This window comes from Esox lucius, chromosome 11 (genome assembly GCF_011004845.1).
Source record: "Esox lucius isolate fEsoLuc1 chromosome 11, fEsoLuc1.pri, whole genome shotgun sequence".
Classification (NCBI taxonomy): Eukaryota; Metazoa; Chordata; class Actinopteri; order Esociformes; family Esocidae; genus Esox; species Esox lucius.
Genome location: NC_047579.1, coordinates 27,955,942 through 27,972,042, shown reverse-complemented (window position 1 = coordinate 27,972,042; position 16,101 = coordinate 27,955,942). Strand labels below are relative to the sequence as shown.

Here is a 16,101-nt window from a genome sequence, read left to right as displayed (position 1 = left end):
TAGACAACGTGATTAGTGATGTGGAGCAGTTGTGTCCATAGAGGGCGCTGCTGCCATCAATCTCCAGCCTGCAATTAGAACCCTCGAGAGGGAGAGAGCACAGCCCAACACAGGGCAGTCGTTACAACTGGTGTCCTTCAGTAGTAGTTTCTTTGAAGCTGTTTGACCATGAAGACCTTATTCACAGTATCCTCAATCACCTAACTGTTTCTAGGCTGGTGCTCCATGGGAAGATAGGTGTGGCTATCCATGTCTTAACTCAAAGTGAGAGCAAATACATTTTAAGTGTTGTGCTTATGGTTTGTTTTGTTTGGTGTTATGTGTACCATGGCCACAATTAGTTGGAAAATGTAATTTAACGTTACAGATTGCAATTGCATTATAGATGATAAAGGATTATTAATTCTAAACACTGGAGTCACAAGTTCCTAATCTGCATGTTCCAGAATGTAAAATTCACAGAATAGAGTTTCTCACTCGTCCCATGGCACAGCTTCTTAAGTATGCATTTTATGTTCGTAATGATTGCATTGATTTGGTCACAATATACCATGTGAACCATAGTGGAACATTATACATACATAAATGCTGAGAAGTTATTCCATCTAAAAATGCTAGTATAGTAACAGCTATTGGAATATATATAATTATATGCAAATCCCCCGTGTTAAACATAGATTAAAATCCAGTTGCAATTTTTCATAGCATGTTTGTCAGACAGGTTATTACTTCAGCTTTTATTAACTGTTGTGTCTACCTTTGGCATGGGGCACAAATCAGTTACGCCCTAGCAAATGCATGACATTTTACACTTGCATATTTTTTGGCTCCATAGCGACACTTCAACAAGCAGTGGGCAATACATTTGGACTCCATCTTAAATGGCCTTTTCCACTTATAAGAAGCATAGATAGAAAATATACTTGTTCAGCTCTGTTATTTGCAACTCCAAGCATGTGATTATTTAATAATAAATATCAGTAATTAAATGCATATAGATATGTAAAGAAAATGACTTCTTTGCGCCATACAGGAGACTAGCTCATTGCGGGTGAGTGCCCGATGGCACTGCCACTGACGGGAGCGCGCACGTAGCTGTCAGCAGCAGCCATCGGAAATGTAGGGGCTGGTGTTGAATGTACCAGCAATACGACCAAACTGATCTACGTTTGGAGAGAAACGCGGACCCGTATGGCGTAATATTATATGCTTTTGGAAGATTGGGTGTACATTTCAGGAAGGGCCTTAATGCAACAATGACAGAGACTGTAGTCCAGGCGGCCAGCTAGCTAATACAACACCCTGGCCTTGTCCTAAATATTAGCCAGCAAGCTAGGCTAACTTGCTTGCTAGGTAATTTTGGGGGACATCGCGCCTCCTCCTAAACTGATCAGCATTTATCTATTTTGCTTTTTGCTTTGACTGTGCAGCTTCTGTGTTTTCATCGAACGGAGGAACTTTGTGAACCGGAGCTGTGGGGGGCCCGAGGACAGGAACCCCCTGGGCGTCCAGGCGGACGGATCACATACTACAAGACACGCGGGCCGTAGGTGAGTTTACACCGGTGCAATGGTTTAAAATGAGCGAGGTTAGCGGATGGACAAGGCCTTGAACCCATGGTCAGGTAGGGCCCGGGGGACGGGACAATTGCAACTAACCTGCTTAGTTAAGAGCCTGTTTACAAACACCATCATATTTGTGTGTTGAATCGGGAAGTTGTGCGGTTTGGAGTGAGGCCTTAACTCTTTGTAAACGAAAACAAAATCGTTTGTTTGACAATACAATTGGCAATGCATTTTAACGAACAAACCGATGGTACTGTACATGGCTATATCTGCGAAGCAAATCTGGAATTGAAACTGTACATCAAACGTGCCACAAGAAATAAAGTACTTTATCGATGTTTCCTTTTCGTAGTCTGTTCATAATGTTTCTGTGGCCACACCTGTGTTGATCATAGTGTGTTTTGAATGGAAGTGTTCTACACAGCGGGTCTCAAAGCTGCCATCAGCCCCCCCAATCGTTCAGTTCATTTTAAGTCGTTCCATATTTTATATATATATATATATATATATATATATATATATAAAATATGGAACGACTTAAAAACTACATATAACTATATATATACACACACACACCGGACTTAAAAACTACATAAAACTATATATATACACACACACACCGGAACTAGCACACAATAACTAACTTTCGAGTAATCATATTTTTTTTTTTTGAATGTGAGTCTGGTGATTGCTACAACCTTGTTTCCCAAAAATTTGGGAAGCTGCGTTAAATGCAAATAAAAACAGAATTCAATGTTGTGCAAATCATTTATCCCTACATTTTATTTAAAATAGTGCAAAGACAACATATCAAATGTAACAGAAATGTTATTGTTTCTGGAAAAATACACATTTAGAATTTGATGCCTGTATTAACATGTTTCAAAAAAGTTGTGACAGGGTCTTGTTTACCACTGTGTTGCCTCACCTCTTCTTTTAACAATACTCAAACATTTGGGAACTGAGGAGACCGATTGCTGTAGTTTTGAAAGTGAAATGTATTCACATTCTTACTTGATAAAAGATTTCAGCTGCTCAACAGGTCGTCTTTGACATATTTTTCGTTTCATAATGCACCAAATGTTTTCAGTGGGTGACAGGTCTGGACTGCAGGCAGGCCAGTTAAGTCCCTGGACTCATTTTCTACAGAGCCATGCTGTTGTTAACATATAGAATGTGGTGTGGCATTGTCTTGCTGAAATAATCAAGGCCTTCCCTGAAAAAGATCTTATGTTGCTCCAAAGCCTATATATATTTTCTGCATTAATGGTGCCTTCACAGATGTGCGAGTCACCCATGTCATGATTCCCAAAAACAATTTCACATTTTGCTTCGTCAGACCACCGGACAGTTTTCCACTTCCACCTCAGTCCATCTGAAAATAAGCTCAGGTGCAGAGAAGGCAGTGGCGGTCCTGGATCTTGTTTATATATGGTTTCTTCTTTGCATGGTAGAGTTTTAACTTGCATTTGGGGATGCAGCGACGTACTCTGTTCACAGACAATGATTTTCGGAAGTGTTCCTGGGCCCATGCAGTGATTTCCACTGAACCGTAGATGATGAGATCCCCAAACTCTGCAATTTTATGTTGAGAAACGTTATTCTTAAATTCTTGCACTATTTGCCCACACAGTCTTTCACAGAGTGGTCCCTATATTAATCCCTTGAATTTTTCTGAATTCTGTGGTTTACAATTTAAACAAATTTTATCATCGGAAAGTGTCTTATAATGTGAATGAATAAAACTTCGCCAATTTTATCAGATGTAACAGTACATTTGTAATGATGCAACACAACATTGCGCCATTTTTTGATCGAGGCAGGTTTTTTTTAAATTGAGTGTGAACACAATATAGTTACAGCAATAATTAGCTAGATGGAGAGGCAGACAGCTGGACATGTATCGCTATATTTCACAAAGGCATTTTAAATGGTCTCTCAGTCTAAATTTGTAGGCAACACAATCATGGGGAAGACTGCTGACTTGAGAGATGTCCAAAAGACGACCATTGACACCTTGCACAAGGAGGGCAAGACACAAAAGGTCATGGCTGAAAAGGCTGGCTGTTCACAGAGCTCTTTGTCCAAGCACGTTAATAGAGAGGCAAAGGGAAGGAAAAAATGTGGTAGAAAAAAGTGTACAAGCAATAGGGATAACCGCACCCTGGAGAAGATTGTGAAACAAAACCCATTCAAAAATGTGGGGGAGATTCACAAAGAGTGGACTGCAGCTGGAGTCAGTGTTTCAAGAACCACCACGCACAGACGTATGCAAGACATGGGTTTCAGCTGTCGCATTCCTTGTGTCAAGCCACTCTTGAACCAGACACAGTGTCAGAAGCATATCGCCTGGGCTAAAGACAAAAAGGACTGGACTGCTGCTGAGTGGTCCAAAGTTATGTTCTCTATTTTCCTTTGGAAATCAAGGTCCCAGAGTCTGGAGGAAGAGAAGAGAGGCACAGAATCCATGTTGCTTGAATTCCAGTGTAAAGTTTCCACAGTCAGTGATGGCTTGGGGTGCCATGTCATCTGCTGGTGTTGGTCCACTGTGTTTTCTGAGGTCCAAGGTCAATTCAGCTGTCTACCAGGAAGTTTTAGAGCACTTCATGCTTCCTGCTGCTGACCAACTTTATGGAGATGCAGATTTCATTTTCCAACAGGACTTGGCACCTGCACACAGTGCCAAAGCTGCCAGTACCTGGTTTAAGGACCATGGTATCCCTGTTCTTAATTGGCCAGCAAACTCGCCTGACCTTAACCCTATAAAAAATCTATGGGATATTGTGAAGAGGAAGATGCGAAATGCCAGACCCAACAATGCAGAAGAGCTGAAGGCCAGTATCAGAGCAACCTGGGCTCTCATAACACCTGAGCAGTGCCACAGACTGATTGACTCCATGCCATGCCGCATTGCTGCAGTAATTCAGGCAAAAGGAGCCCCAACTAAGTATTGAGTGCAGTACATGCTCAAACTTTTCACGTTCATACTTTTCAGTTGGCCAACATTTCTAAAAATATTTTTTTTGTATTGGTCTTAAGTAATATTCTAATCTTCGGAGATACTGAATTTGGGATTTTCATTAGTTGTCAGTTATAATCATCACAATTAAAATAAATAAACATTTGAAATATATCAGTTTGTGTGTAATGAATGAATATAATATACAAGTTTCACTTTTTGAATGGAATTACTGAAATAAATCAACTTTTTGATGATATTCTAATTTTATGACCAGCACCTGTATATTTGATCCAGGCTGCTCTCATTTTCGTCTGTCGCTTCTCCCTGTAGGCAGTGCTTCACTTGAAACGGCCAAGGCTTTCTTAGCTTCTTTAAGGGAATAACATACTTCGCTCACACAAAGTATTGAGTAAATCCTCATCTTGAATCTGCTTATGTGCTTGCACTATTAATGGTCACTTGAAGAGGCATGCTTTGGCTAATACAGTGCTTTTCTTTGTTTTTCACATGGGCTTTATACTAGGGGTGTCACGATATACCAGTATTGACAATAACTGTGACATTAAAAACATGAAATATTGATATCATGTTAATAATACACATGATAATATTGTATTGTATTCTCTAGATGAAAATGATGTATTTTTCTAAAAACGACTCTTGGTTTTTTGATAGCTTTTTCATGTCGCCTATAACAAATGATGCATGTGCTGAACTACGAGTGTGGACCTATCCACTGGCATTGGAATTTACCCATTTACCCCATCAGAACAACCGGGACATACCCACAAAGACATGCCGAATTTGTAGCCTATTCACTTGGAGAAAATGATGTTGTATTTGTCCAAAAACCCCTCTGTGTTAGACCTTGTGGATCTTTTTGTTTATCTGTTCATCTGGTTGCCTTTTCACTATCCATTAAGTGTAATTGTTGTTTTTGTACAATTTTAATTTCTACAGTTATGGTTACCTATTCTCCACCTCCCTACACTCGTATTTTGAGTATAGCCGAGTGAATTTGCCTAAAATTGAGTAAACTACAATAATTAATTATTGTAGGACAATAATTAATTCAACTTTTTTATTTATTTTTATTACTCTCAGCCAAATTATGGAGAATTCTGCAATGAGCTGGGTCAGAACCCATGCTGTGACGGTACTTGTATTATGGACGTTGCAGCCCAGTAATTTAACGACGGTTGCCATACCACACAGATTTGTCAGTTCATCTCCTGTCCTGTTCCTTTTGTACAGGGTGACACACAGTTTCATGTACTGTTGTTGGACTTTTTTATTGCTTTGATACTGTTGGGTGACATTAACTCTCCTGCAATTTATTGCTAAAAAGTTTGAATACCTTTTTTCTAGACTTCCTTCAACATGTCAGGAATGTGCTTCCCCATGTCTCGCTCCTGCCACTCTTATTGTAAGCTATCCAGTAACGCATGACTCTTCATACTGTAGCTGGATGTGGTCGATTGCCCTGAACCAATAATACATATTCAAGTCAACCCACAATACACAAGAGTTTTTGGGTAACTTCCTATATTTTGGTCAGATTGCGTTCTCGCTTAAAACAAACCACTCCAGGGTATTTTTGTAAGCGGCCAGAGTCCACCCCCTTCATCCGGAGTCGGGTATAGTTATTTGAGCCCCTGGGGGTGATTTTTGAGTTCTCACATCCCCAAATGAACCGGCCTAAAGGGGGTAACACTCCAGGGTTCAATTCAACCAGGCTAAACAAAGCAACCATAGACCCAATTTTGCAACCTTTAACATAATTGAAAGCAATATTCACAGTAAAGTGTTTTGTTTAAAGGACATCAACACGTTGTTTTTAATCAGAAGAGGTAGCGAATGTGTTCCAGCAATTAGTAAATACTACTGCACAAAATGGTGAATGGCTTTGTGAGAAGTCTACTAGGTGTGATATAGTGTATGGAAAGATCTATACAACTGTCTGCTTTGTATGAACAACATTATGTCTAAGCTAAGATGCAGAGAATTAAGTTGGGTTATTTCTACATTAAAGTAACTCCAAGTTAGGTTAGTCCAGAGTCATTGTCTTCGCTATTACACTGTTACCTTCCATTGCTGGGCTTTGTTGTGGTTTACGACAGTGTTGTGAGGAAGTTCTACACCCCCTGAAAGTTTTATTTTTAATATATGCACTTGTATATTTAATCTTCATTCAAACTCTATTGAGAGATAATGTGACCTAATTGAAGAAATAACACGAATTACACAGTATTTATGCTTTTATAAATAAAATAAAATAAAATATATTCATTCATACATACAATTCTAATGAAATATAATGTTTGTGTTTGTGTGTGTGTGTATATACACTCACCTAAAGGATTATTAGGAACACCTGTTCAATTTCTCATTAATGCAATTATCTAACCAACCAATCACATGGCAGTTGCTTCAATGCATTTAGGGGTGTGGTCCTGGTCAAGACAATCTCCTGAACTCCAAACTGAATGTCAGAATGGGAAAGAAAGGTGATTTAAGCAATTTTTAGCGTGGCATGTTTGTTGGTGCCAGACGGGCCGTTCTGAGTATTTCACAATCTGCTCAGTTACTGGGATTTTCACGCACAACCATTTCTAGGGTTTACAAAGAATGGTGTGAAAAGGGAAAAACATCCAGTATGCGGCAGTTCTGTGGGCGAAAATGCCTTGTTGATGCTAGAGGTCAGAGGAGAATGGGCCGACTGATTCAAGCTGATAGAAGAGCAACTTTGACTGAAATAACCACTCGTTACAACCGAGGTATGCAGCAAAGCATTTGTGAAGCCACACACACGTACACACACACACGTACACACGTACACACACACGTACACACACACACACGTACACACACACACGTACACACACACACGTATACACATACATATACATATACATATATATATACATGTATGTGTATGTATATGTATGTATATATATGTATGTGTGAATATGAATGAATGATATCTCATGCTTTTGAATCTACTGAAAGGTTTATCATCTGCTTTTTTAACGTGTGGAGCATCAGGACTGTTCTCCAAAGCCGCTGAGAACCTCAGTCTTCTTTGGAGAACCATAGCTAACATTAAGCTGTGTTGGTATTGCTGTATTGCATAGAAATAACCAACAAGGCATTTGTAGAACCCACTTCTCATCCTTCAGTGAAATCCAAGTCCACTAACTAGATCTCCCAGAGAAGAAAGTGGAGGGTGACCGTGTAATAAATGTCATATATTTTCCTTGAGAAATAGGGAACTATGTCTATCTTTAGATTTTTTTTTCTTTTTTTAAATTATTTTCTGTTTTTAGGATTTTCCCTACTTCTCAACACTGCTCTTCCCCCAATGAAAATGTAGCAAAAAGCTTTGGGCATTATCTCTCAAAGTTTCCATGATTTCAAAAATATTCAGCCAACTTCTTCATTTAATGTGGTGTTGCAGGCAAGGACCTTTTGGCGTGTTATTTTCTTAGTAGTTTTGAACTTATGGTTTGAGTTGGTTGGCCTAGGACAGATAGCCTCAACATTGTCATTAACTTTGCACTGTGGAGAGGTTGTTTCTAAAAGCTTTCGGAAAGTATTCGGACTCTTTCACTTTCGCCACTTTTTGTTGTTTCCAACTGAATTTATAATTGTTATGAATTCATAAAAAACAATGCAGATCTATCTACACAATGCCCCATAACGACAATATCTGATTTAAGCAAGTAGAATTGCCTTTGTCCGTTTGTCTTTCTAAATCATGTCCAGTTAATTGGATTTTCCACAGGTGGACTCTAAGTTCTGGATATATCTCCAGGATGGTCAGTGGACAGAAAGCATTTGAGCCCATTTTTTTGTGTCATGGTAAATGGTCTGATCAGGATCAGATCATTTGTATATATGATATTTTAGTTTTCAATAAATAAGCACAAATATCTAAAGTTGTCAGCGTGAGTTTTTTGTGTTGAGTGATGGGAAATAAATATTTAATTATAAATGGTAAATTCATCTGTAACCCAAAATGTAGGGAACGTGATGGTATGTAACAGCCATCTGTGTTTTACATGGGATCATATGCATGAATAATAGGTTGTAGATAACTTTCTGTTTTGTCTTTTGTTTCTTTCCATCTCTAAAGGTGAGGACAAGGAGGAGCCATGGCTGAGATCTCCGCCCTAACCGCCTCACCTCCAGCTATGGGGGAACCCACTACTACCCCACCCCTTCCCCCACCCTCTACGGCCCCCGCCCCTCCAAGTAGCACTGCCCAAGATCCCCTTAAGCAGTTTCATATCCCTGTGTCCACTCTGTATGCTGACAAATCTTCTCTGAAATTAACTGTGCCAGGGGAGGCACTCCCTACAAACCCTATTTCTCCTAAGAGAGGGGGGAGAGGACCTCCCCCGAGTCCCCCCAAACGCGTCTCATCAGCGTTAACTCCAGAGACCCCTGTTCCCTCACCTCTAAAACCACCAGAGGGTCCTGCACTACTGCCTGTAGTAGCCACAGATAATCCTGACATCCTGCCTGTGGGTGGTGTGTTAGCAGGAACCAGCTCCGTTCGGGCATTGGAGCAGGAGGTCAGTGAAAGAGCGGTCGAGGAGCCGCTGAGTGGCCCTTCAGAGGGTGCTAAACAGGCAGGCTGTGAGCCCGGGCTCCCGGGACTAACGCCGCAGACAACCAGCCCATCGTCCGATCGTAATCCCCGCCCTAATCTCTACCCCAGTGTTCATGTCTCTTTGAACCCTAATCCTGCTACTGATGATGCACAGCCTCCCCCTGTCCAGGAGGCCCCGCCTTCCACTCCCTGTCCTCCGGACTCCACCCAAACAACAGCCGTCCCCGAGGCGCCAAATCCCCAGCCACCAGAAGAATGCCTGAACCCTGACCCTCCGCCCCTTCCCAGAGTGGACCCCCCCCAGTCTGTCTCCCATAAAGGCTGAGCTGCCCAGCCCTCCAGTCATCCAGGAGCCGGACCCTTTCTCCCTGCCCCGCCCCCGGGCCCCAGCCCCGGACACCCTCAGCTACTTGGAGTCAGCCAGCATGATGTCAGGGACCCTGGAGTCTCTGTCCGGCATCGGGGAGGATGGGAGCTCCATCGGGTCGGACTCCGAGATCAACGGCCTGGCTGTCAGACGCACTGACAAATATGGCTTCCTCGGTGGGACCCAGTACAGCGAGGGCAGGTGGGCATGGTAAAACAACTCCCCCCACCCCCCACCCCACCTCACCCAGAGTGCACACACTCATATAAAATACATCAGTATTGTCTTTCCTGTGGCAGTTTATGGGTGAGTCTTTACCCTAGTGATGTGTTTTCCTGGGAACTGTCCCTGCTTACATATCTCTGTTAATCACCCAGGTTTCTTTGTCCATGTCTCCTAGTCACCCATCCTGCCCTGGGTTATCTCCCTCCCTCCCCACCCTTTCTGACCTCTCCAAACATATCTCCCTGTCCTTCAGCTCTCCTTTGTGTGAGTCGCAAATGTTGCCAAGAGCGCTTTTATGACTCACTGTGTAGTGACTGTGCCTCGCCCTGTTTTTCACCCTCCGTTTGATGTCTCCCTCAGTTTGTATAAGGATGTCTCCCTCAGTTTGTATAAGGATGTCTCCCTCAGTTTGCATAAGGGTGTCTCCCTCAGTTTGCATAAGGGTGTCTCCCTCAGTTTGCATAAGGGTGTCTCCCTCAGTTTGCATAAGGGTGTCTCCCTCAGTTTGCATAAGGGTGTCTCCCTCAGTTTGCATAAGGGTGTCTCCCTCAGTTTGCATAAGGGTGTCTCCCTCAGTTTGCATAAGGGTGTCTCCCTCAGTTTGCATAAGGGTGTCTCCCTCAGTTTGCATAAGGGTGTCTCCCTCAGTTTGCATAAGGGTGTCTCCCTCAGTTTGCATAAGGGTGTCTCCCTCAGTTTGCATAAGGGTGTCTCCCTCAGTTTGCATAAGGGTGTCTCCCTCAGTTTGCATAAGGGTGTCTCCCTCAGTTTGCATAAGGGTGTCTCCCTCAGTTTGCATAAGGGTGTCTCCCTCAGTTTGCATAAGGGTGTCTCCCTCAGTTTGCATAAGGGTGTCTCCCTCAGTTTGCATAAGGGTGTCTCCCTCAGTTTGCATAAGGGTGTCTCCCTCAGTTTGCATAAGGGTGTCTCCCTCAGTTTGCATAAGGGTGTCTCCCTCAGTTTGCATAAGGGTGTCTCCCTCAGTTTGCATAAGGGTGTCTCCCTCAGTTTGCATAAGGGTGTCTCCCTCAGTTTGCATAAGGGTGTCTCCCTCAGTTTGCATAAGGGTGTCTCCCTCAGTTTGCATAAGGGTGTCTCCCTCAGTTTGCATAAGGGTGTCTCCCTCAGTTTGCATAAGGGTGTCTCCCTCAGTTTGCATAAGGGTGTCTCCCTCAGTTTGCATAAGGGTGTCTCCCTCAGTTTGCATAAGGGTGTCTCCCTCAGTTTGCATAAGGGTGTCTCCCAGTCCTCCTCTTTGACTGTCTGAGCGCTTTGGTTTATGTACTATTGATGTTGTTTGGTATAGATCCAGCGTGTGTGTGTGTGTTTTTGTTTTTGTGACTTGTCAGGACATTTTGTCCCCATAACTATACTAAAACCTGAACAAGGTGACTTGTGGGGACATTTTTCATGTCCCCACATTTCAAAAGTCATTTTCTGGCTCAGGGTTAAGTTTTAGGGTCAAACTTACAATTAACTTTAGACTTAGAATTGGGGTTTCTTTAAGGTCCAGGTGTTGTTGGTTAAGTTTAGGGTTAAGGTTAGGCATTATATCTAGGTAAAGTTTAGCCATAAATGTTACTTTATTGAGGTTAAGGTTAGGGTTAAGGTTAGGGCAAGGGAATATGGAATTTTGTTTTTCTGGTCCCCACATTTCACAAAAACAAGTGTGTGTGTGTGTGTGGACACAGACAATCATTGTGAAGATGTCTTCCGAAACACAACCGATGTCGTTATGATTCTTAACACACTGCTTGTTTAACCATGTGGTGTAGATCGGAGTCCTTTGGTTCCTCTGCCCATTCAAAAACCCGAATGGGGCTGGTCAGTGGTACTGGTCTCTGTGGAACTCCAGGGCTCTGGGAAGGGATGAAATACTTGTACCCATCTCTATTTTAGTTATTAATGTTGCATTCATTTGTAAATATTTGTGAATGTCATTTTCACTTGGACGTGATGTGCGTGGGCCTTCAACACAGAAATCAACTCGTCCACTGAGCAGTTATGATCCTTGCAATATCCATGTTGAGTTAATGCCCATGGTGTCTCCCATGCCCACTGTGGTTGACTTTTGCACTTAAATCTTTCTCCCATTTGTTGCAGTGACAAGGACATTAGAGTTGATGTGGCGCGGCAGAGAGAGATGAAATGGCTAGACATGTTCAACAATTGGGACAAATGGGTCTCAAGACGCTTCCAAAAGGTATTTGCCCTTGACTGTGGATGCTTGCTGTGTGATGTTGGGATTTTGTGTGTGTGAGTCATGAGGGTGGTCGGTGTGTGCGTGCGTGCGTGCGTGTGTGAGAGAGTCATGACTGAGGTCTGTGTGTGTGTGTGTGTGTGTGTGTGTGTGTGTGTGTGTGTGTGTGTGTGTGTGTGTGTGTGTGTGTGTGTGTGTGTGTGAGTCATGACTGAGGTCTGTGTGTGTGTGTGTGTGAGTCATGACTGAGGTCTGTGTGTGTGTGTGTGTGTGTGTGTGTGTGAGTCATGACTGAGGTCTGTGTGTGTGTGTGTGTGTGTGAGTCATGACTGAGGTCTGTGTGTGTGTGTGTGTGTGTGTGTGTGTGTGTGTGAGTCATGACTGAGGTCTGTGTGTGTGTGTGTGTGTGTGTGTGTGTGTGTGTGTGTGTGTGTGTGTGTGTGTGTGTGAGTCATGACTGAGGTCTGTGTGTGTGTGTGTGTGAGTCATGACTGAGGTCTGTGTGTGTGTGTGTGTGTGTGTGTGTGTGTGTGTGAGTCATGACTGAGGTCTGTGTGTGTGTGTGTGTGTGTGTGTGTGTGTGTGTGAGTCATGACTGAGGTCTGTGTGTGTGTGTGTGTGTGTGTGTGTGTGTGTGTGTGTGTGAGTCATGACTGAGGTCTGTGTGTGTGTGTGTGTGTGTGTGTGTGTGTGTGTGTGTGTGTGAGTCATGACTGAGGTCTGTGTGTGTGTGTGTGTGTGTGTGTGTGTGTGTGTGTGTGTGTGTGTGTGAGTCATGACTGAGGTCTGTGTGTGTGTGTGTGTGTGTGTGTGTGTGTGTGTGTGAGTCATGACTGAGGTCTGTGTGTGTGTGTGTGTGTGTGTGAGTCATGACTGAGGTCTGTGTGTGTGTGTGTGTGTGTGTGTGTGTGTGAGTCATGACTGAGGTCTGTGTGTGTGTGTGTGTGTGTGTGTGTGTGAGTCATGACTGAGGTCTGTGCGTGCGTGCGCGTGTGTGTGTGGGGTGGGTCATGATGGTGGTTGATGTGTTTGGGGGGGTGGGGGGGGGGTCATGACAGTGGTGTGTGTGTGCGTGTGTGCGTGTGTGCGTGTGTGCGCTTGTGCGCGTGCGCGCGTGCGCGCGTGTGCGCGTGTGTGGGGTGGGTCATGATGGTGGTTGATGTGTTTGGGGGGGTGGGGGGGGGGGTCATGACTGAGGTCTGTGTGTGTGTGTGTGTGTGTGTGTGTGTGTGTGTGAGAGAGTCATGACTGAGGTCTGTGTGTGTGTGTGTGTGTGTGTGTGTGTGTGTGGGGTGGGTCATGATGGTGGTTGATGTGTTTGGGGGGGTGGGGGGGGGGTCATGACAGTGGTGTGTGTGTGCGTGTGTGCGTGTGCGCGCGTGTGCGCGTGTGTGGGGTGGGTCATGATGGTGGTTGATGTGTTTGGGGGGGTGGGGGGGGGGGGTCATGACTGAGGTCTGTGTGTGTGTGTGTGTGTGTGTGTGTGTGTGTGTGTGTGTGTGTGTGTGTGTGTGTGTGTGTGTGTGTGTGTGTGTGAGTCATGACTGAGGTCTGTGTGTGTGTGTGTGTGTGTGTGTGTGTGTGTGTGTGTGTGTGTGTGTGAGTCATGACTGAGGTCTGTGTGTGTGTGTGTGTGTGTGAGTCATGACTGAGGTCTGTGTGTGTGTGTGTGTGTGTGTGTGTGTGTGAGTCATGACTGAGGTCTGTGTGTGTGTGTGTGTGTGTGTGTGTGTGTGTGTGTGTGTGTGTGTGTGTGTGAGTCATGACTGAGGTCTGTGTGTGTGTGTGTGTGTGTGTGTGTGTGTGAGTCATGACTGAGGTCTGTGTGTGTGTGTGTGTGTGTGAGTCATGACTGAGGTCTGTGTGTGTGTGTGTGTGTGTGTGTGTGTGAGTCATGACTGAGGTCTGTGTGTGTGTGTGTGTGTGTGTGTGTGTGTGTGTGTGTGTGTGTGTGTGAGTCATGACTGAGGTCTGTGTGTGTGTGAGTCATGACTGAGGTCTGTGCGTGCGTGCGCGTGTGTGTGTGGGGTGGGTCATGATGGTGGTTGATGTGTTTGGGGGGGTGGGGGGGGGTCATGACAGTGGTGTGTGTGTGCGTGTGTGCGTGTGTGTGTGCGTGTGTGTGCGCGCGTGTGCGCGCGTGCGCGCGTGTGCGCGTGTGTGGGGTGGGTCATGATGGTGGTTGATGTGTTTGGGGGGGTGGGGGGGGGGTCATGACTGAGGTCTGTGTGTGTGTGTGTGTGTGTGTGTGTGTGTGTGTGTGAGAGAGTCATGACTGAGGTCTGTGTGTGTGTGTGTGTGTGTGTGTGTGTGTGTGTGTGTGTGTGTGTGTGTGTGTGTGTGTGTGTGTGTGTGTGTGAGTCATGACTGAGGTCTGTGTGTGTGTGTGTGTGTGTGTGTGTGTGTGTGTGTGTGTGTGTGTGTGAGTCATGACTGAGGTCTGTGTGTGTGTGTGTGTGTGTGAGTCATGACTGAGGTCTGTGTGTGTGTGTGTGTGTGTGAGTCATGACTGAGGTCTGTGTGTGTGTGTGTGTGAGTCATGACTGAGGTCTGTGTGTGTGTGTGTGTGTGTGTGTGTGTGAGTCATGACTGAGGTCTGTGTGTGTGTGTGTGTGTGTGTGTGTGTGTGTGAGTCATGACTGAGGTCTGTGTGTGTGTGTGTGTGTGTGTGTGTGTGTGTGTGAGTCATGACTGAGGTCTGTGTGTGTGTGTGTGTGTGTGTGTGTGTGTGAGTCATGACTGAGGTCTGTGTGTGTGTGTGTGTGTGTGTGTGTGTGTGTGTGTGAGTCATGACTGAGGTCTGTGTGTGTGTGTGTGTGTGTGTGTGTGTGTGTGTGTGTGTGTGTGTGTGTGTGTGTGAGTCATGACTGAGGTCTGTGTGTGTGTGTGTGTGTGTGTGTGAGTCATGACTGAGGTCTGTGTGTGTGTGTGTGTGTGTGTGAGTCATGACTGAGGTCTGTGTGTGTGTGTGTGTGTGTGTGTGTGTGTGAGTCATGACTGAGGTCTGTGTGTGTGTGTGTGTGTGTGTGTGTGTGAGTCATGACTGAGGTCTGTGTGTGTGTGTGTGTGTGTGTGTGTCAGTCATGACTGAGGTCTGTGTGTGTGTGTGTGTGTGTGTGAGTCATGACTGAGGTCTGTGTGTGTGTGTGTGTGTGTGTGTGAGTCATGACTGAGGTCTGTGTGTGTGTGTGTGTGTGTGTGTGTGTGTGTGTGAGTCATGACTGATCTCTGTGTGTGTGTGTGTGTGTGTGTGTGTGTGTGTGTGTGAGTCATGACTGAGGTCTGTGTGTGTGTGTGTGTGTGTGTGTGTGTGAGTCATGACTGAGGTCTGTGTGTGTGTGTGTGTGTGTGAGTCATGACTGAGGTCTGTGTGTGTGTTTGTGTGAGTCATGACTGAGGTGTGTGTGTGTGTGAGTCATGACTGAGGTGTGTGTGTGTGTGAGTCATGACTGAGGTGTGTGTGTGTGTGTGTGTGTGTGTGAGTCATGACTGAGGTGTGTGTGTGTGTGTGTGTGTGAGAGTCATGACTGAGGTCTGTGTGTGTGTGTGTGTGTGTGTGTGTGTGTGTGTGAGAGTCATGACTGAGGTCTGTGTGTGTGTGTGTGTGTGTGTGTGTGTGTGTGTGTGTGTGTGTGTGTGAGAGTCATGACTGAGGTCTGTGTGTGTGTGTGTGTGTGTGTGTGTGTGTGTGTGTGTGTGTGTGTATGAGAGTCATGACTGAGGTGTGTGTGTGTGTGTGTGTGTATGAGAGTCATGACTGAGGTCTGTGTGTGTGTGTGTGTGAGAGTCATGACTGAGGTCTGTGTGTGTGTGTGTGTGTGTGTGTGTGTGAGAGTCATGACTGAGGTGTGTGTGTGTGTGTGTGTGTGTGTGTATGAGAGTCATGACTGAGGTGTGTGTGTGTGTGTGTGTGTATGAGAGTCATGACTGAGGTCTGTGTGTGTGTGTGTGTGTATGAGAGTCATGACTGAGGTCTGTGTGTGTGTGTGTGTGTGTGAGAGTCATGACTGAGGTCTGTGTGTGTGTGTGTGTGTGTGAGAGTCATGACTGAGGTATGTGTGTGTGTGTGTGTGTGTGTGAGTCATGACTGAGGTCTGTGTGTGTGTGTGTGTGAGTCATGACTGAGGTCTGTGTGTGTGTGTGTGTGTGTGTGTGTGTGTGTGAGTC

At 44.8% G+C, this 16,101-nt stretch overlaps 1 protein-coding gene across 3 annotated transcripts in view; it reads left to right on the top strand.

Moving 5' to 3' along the window:
• Positions 1–1,067: 1,067 nt before the first annotated feature.
• Positions 1,068–16,101, top strand: part of LOC105012968 (TBC1 domain family member 10B) — a 25,583-nt gene continuing 10,549 nt past the window's right edge. The window contains exons 1-4 of one of the 3 annotated variants that reach the window (XM_029123455.2): positions 1,068–1,189; positions 1,431–1,550; positions 8,663–9,719; positions 11,838–11,937. In XM_029123455.2, coding sequence (XP_028979288.2) covers positions 9,568–9,719; positions 11,838–11,937 — 252 coding nt within the window. In that variant the 5' untranslated portion in view covers positions 1,068–1,189; positions 1,431–1,550; positions 8,663–9,567. Of the gene's footprint in view, positions 1,551–8,662; positions 9,720–11,837; positions 11,938–16,101 lie in introns of all 3 variants that reach the window. The other 2 variants (XM_013135893.4, XM_020051219.3) reach the window with 2 other exon arrangements.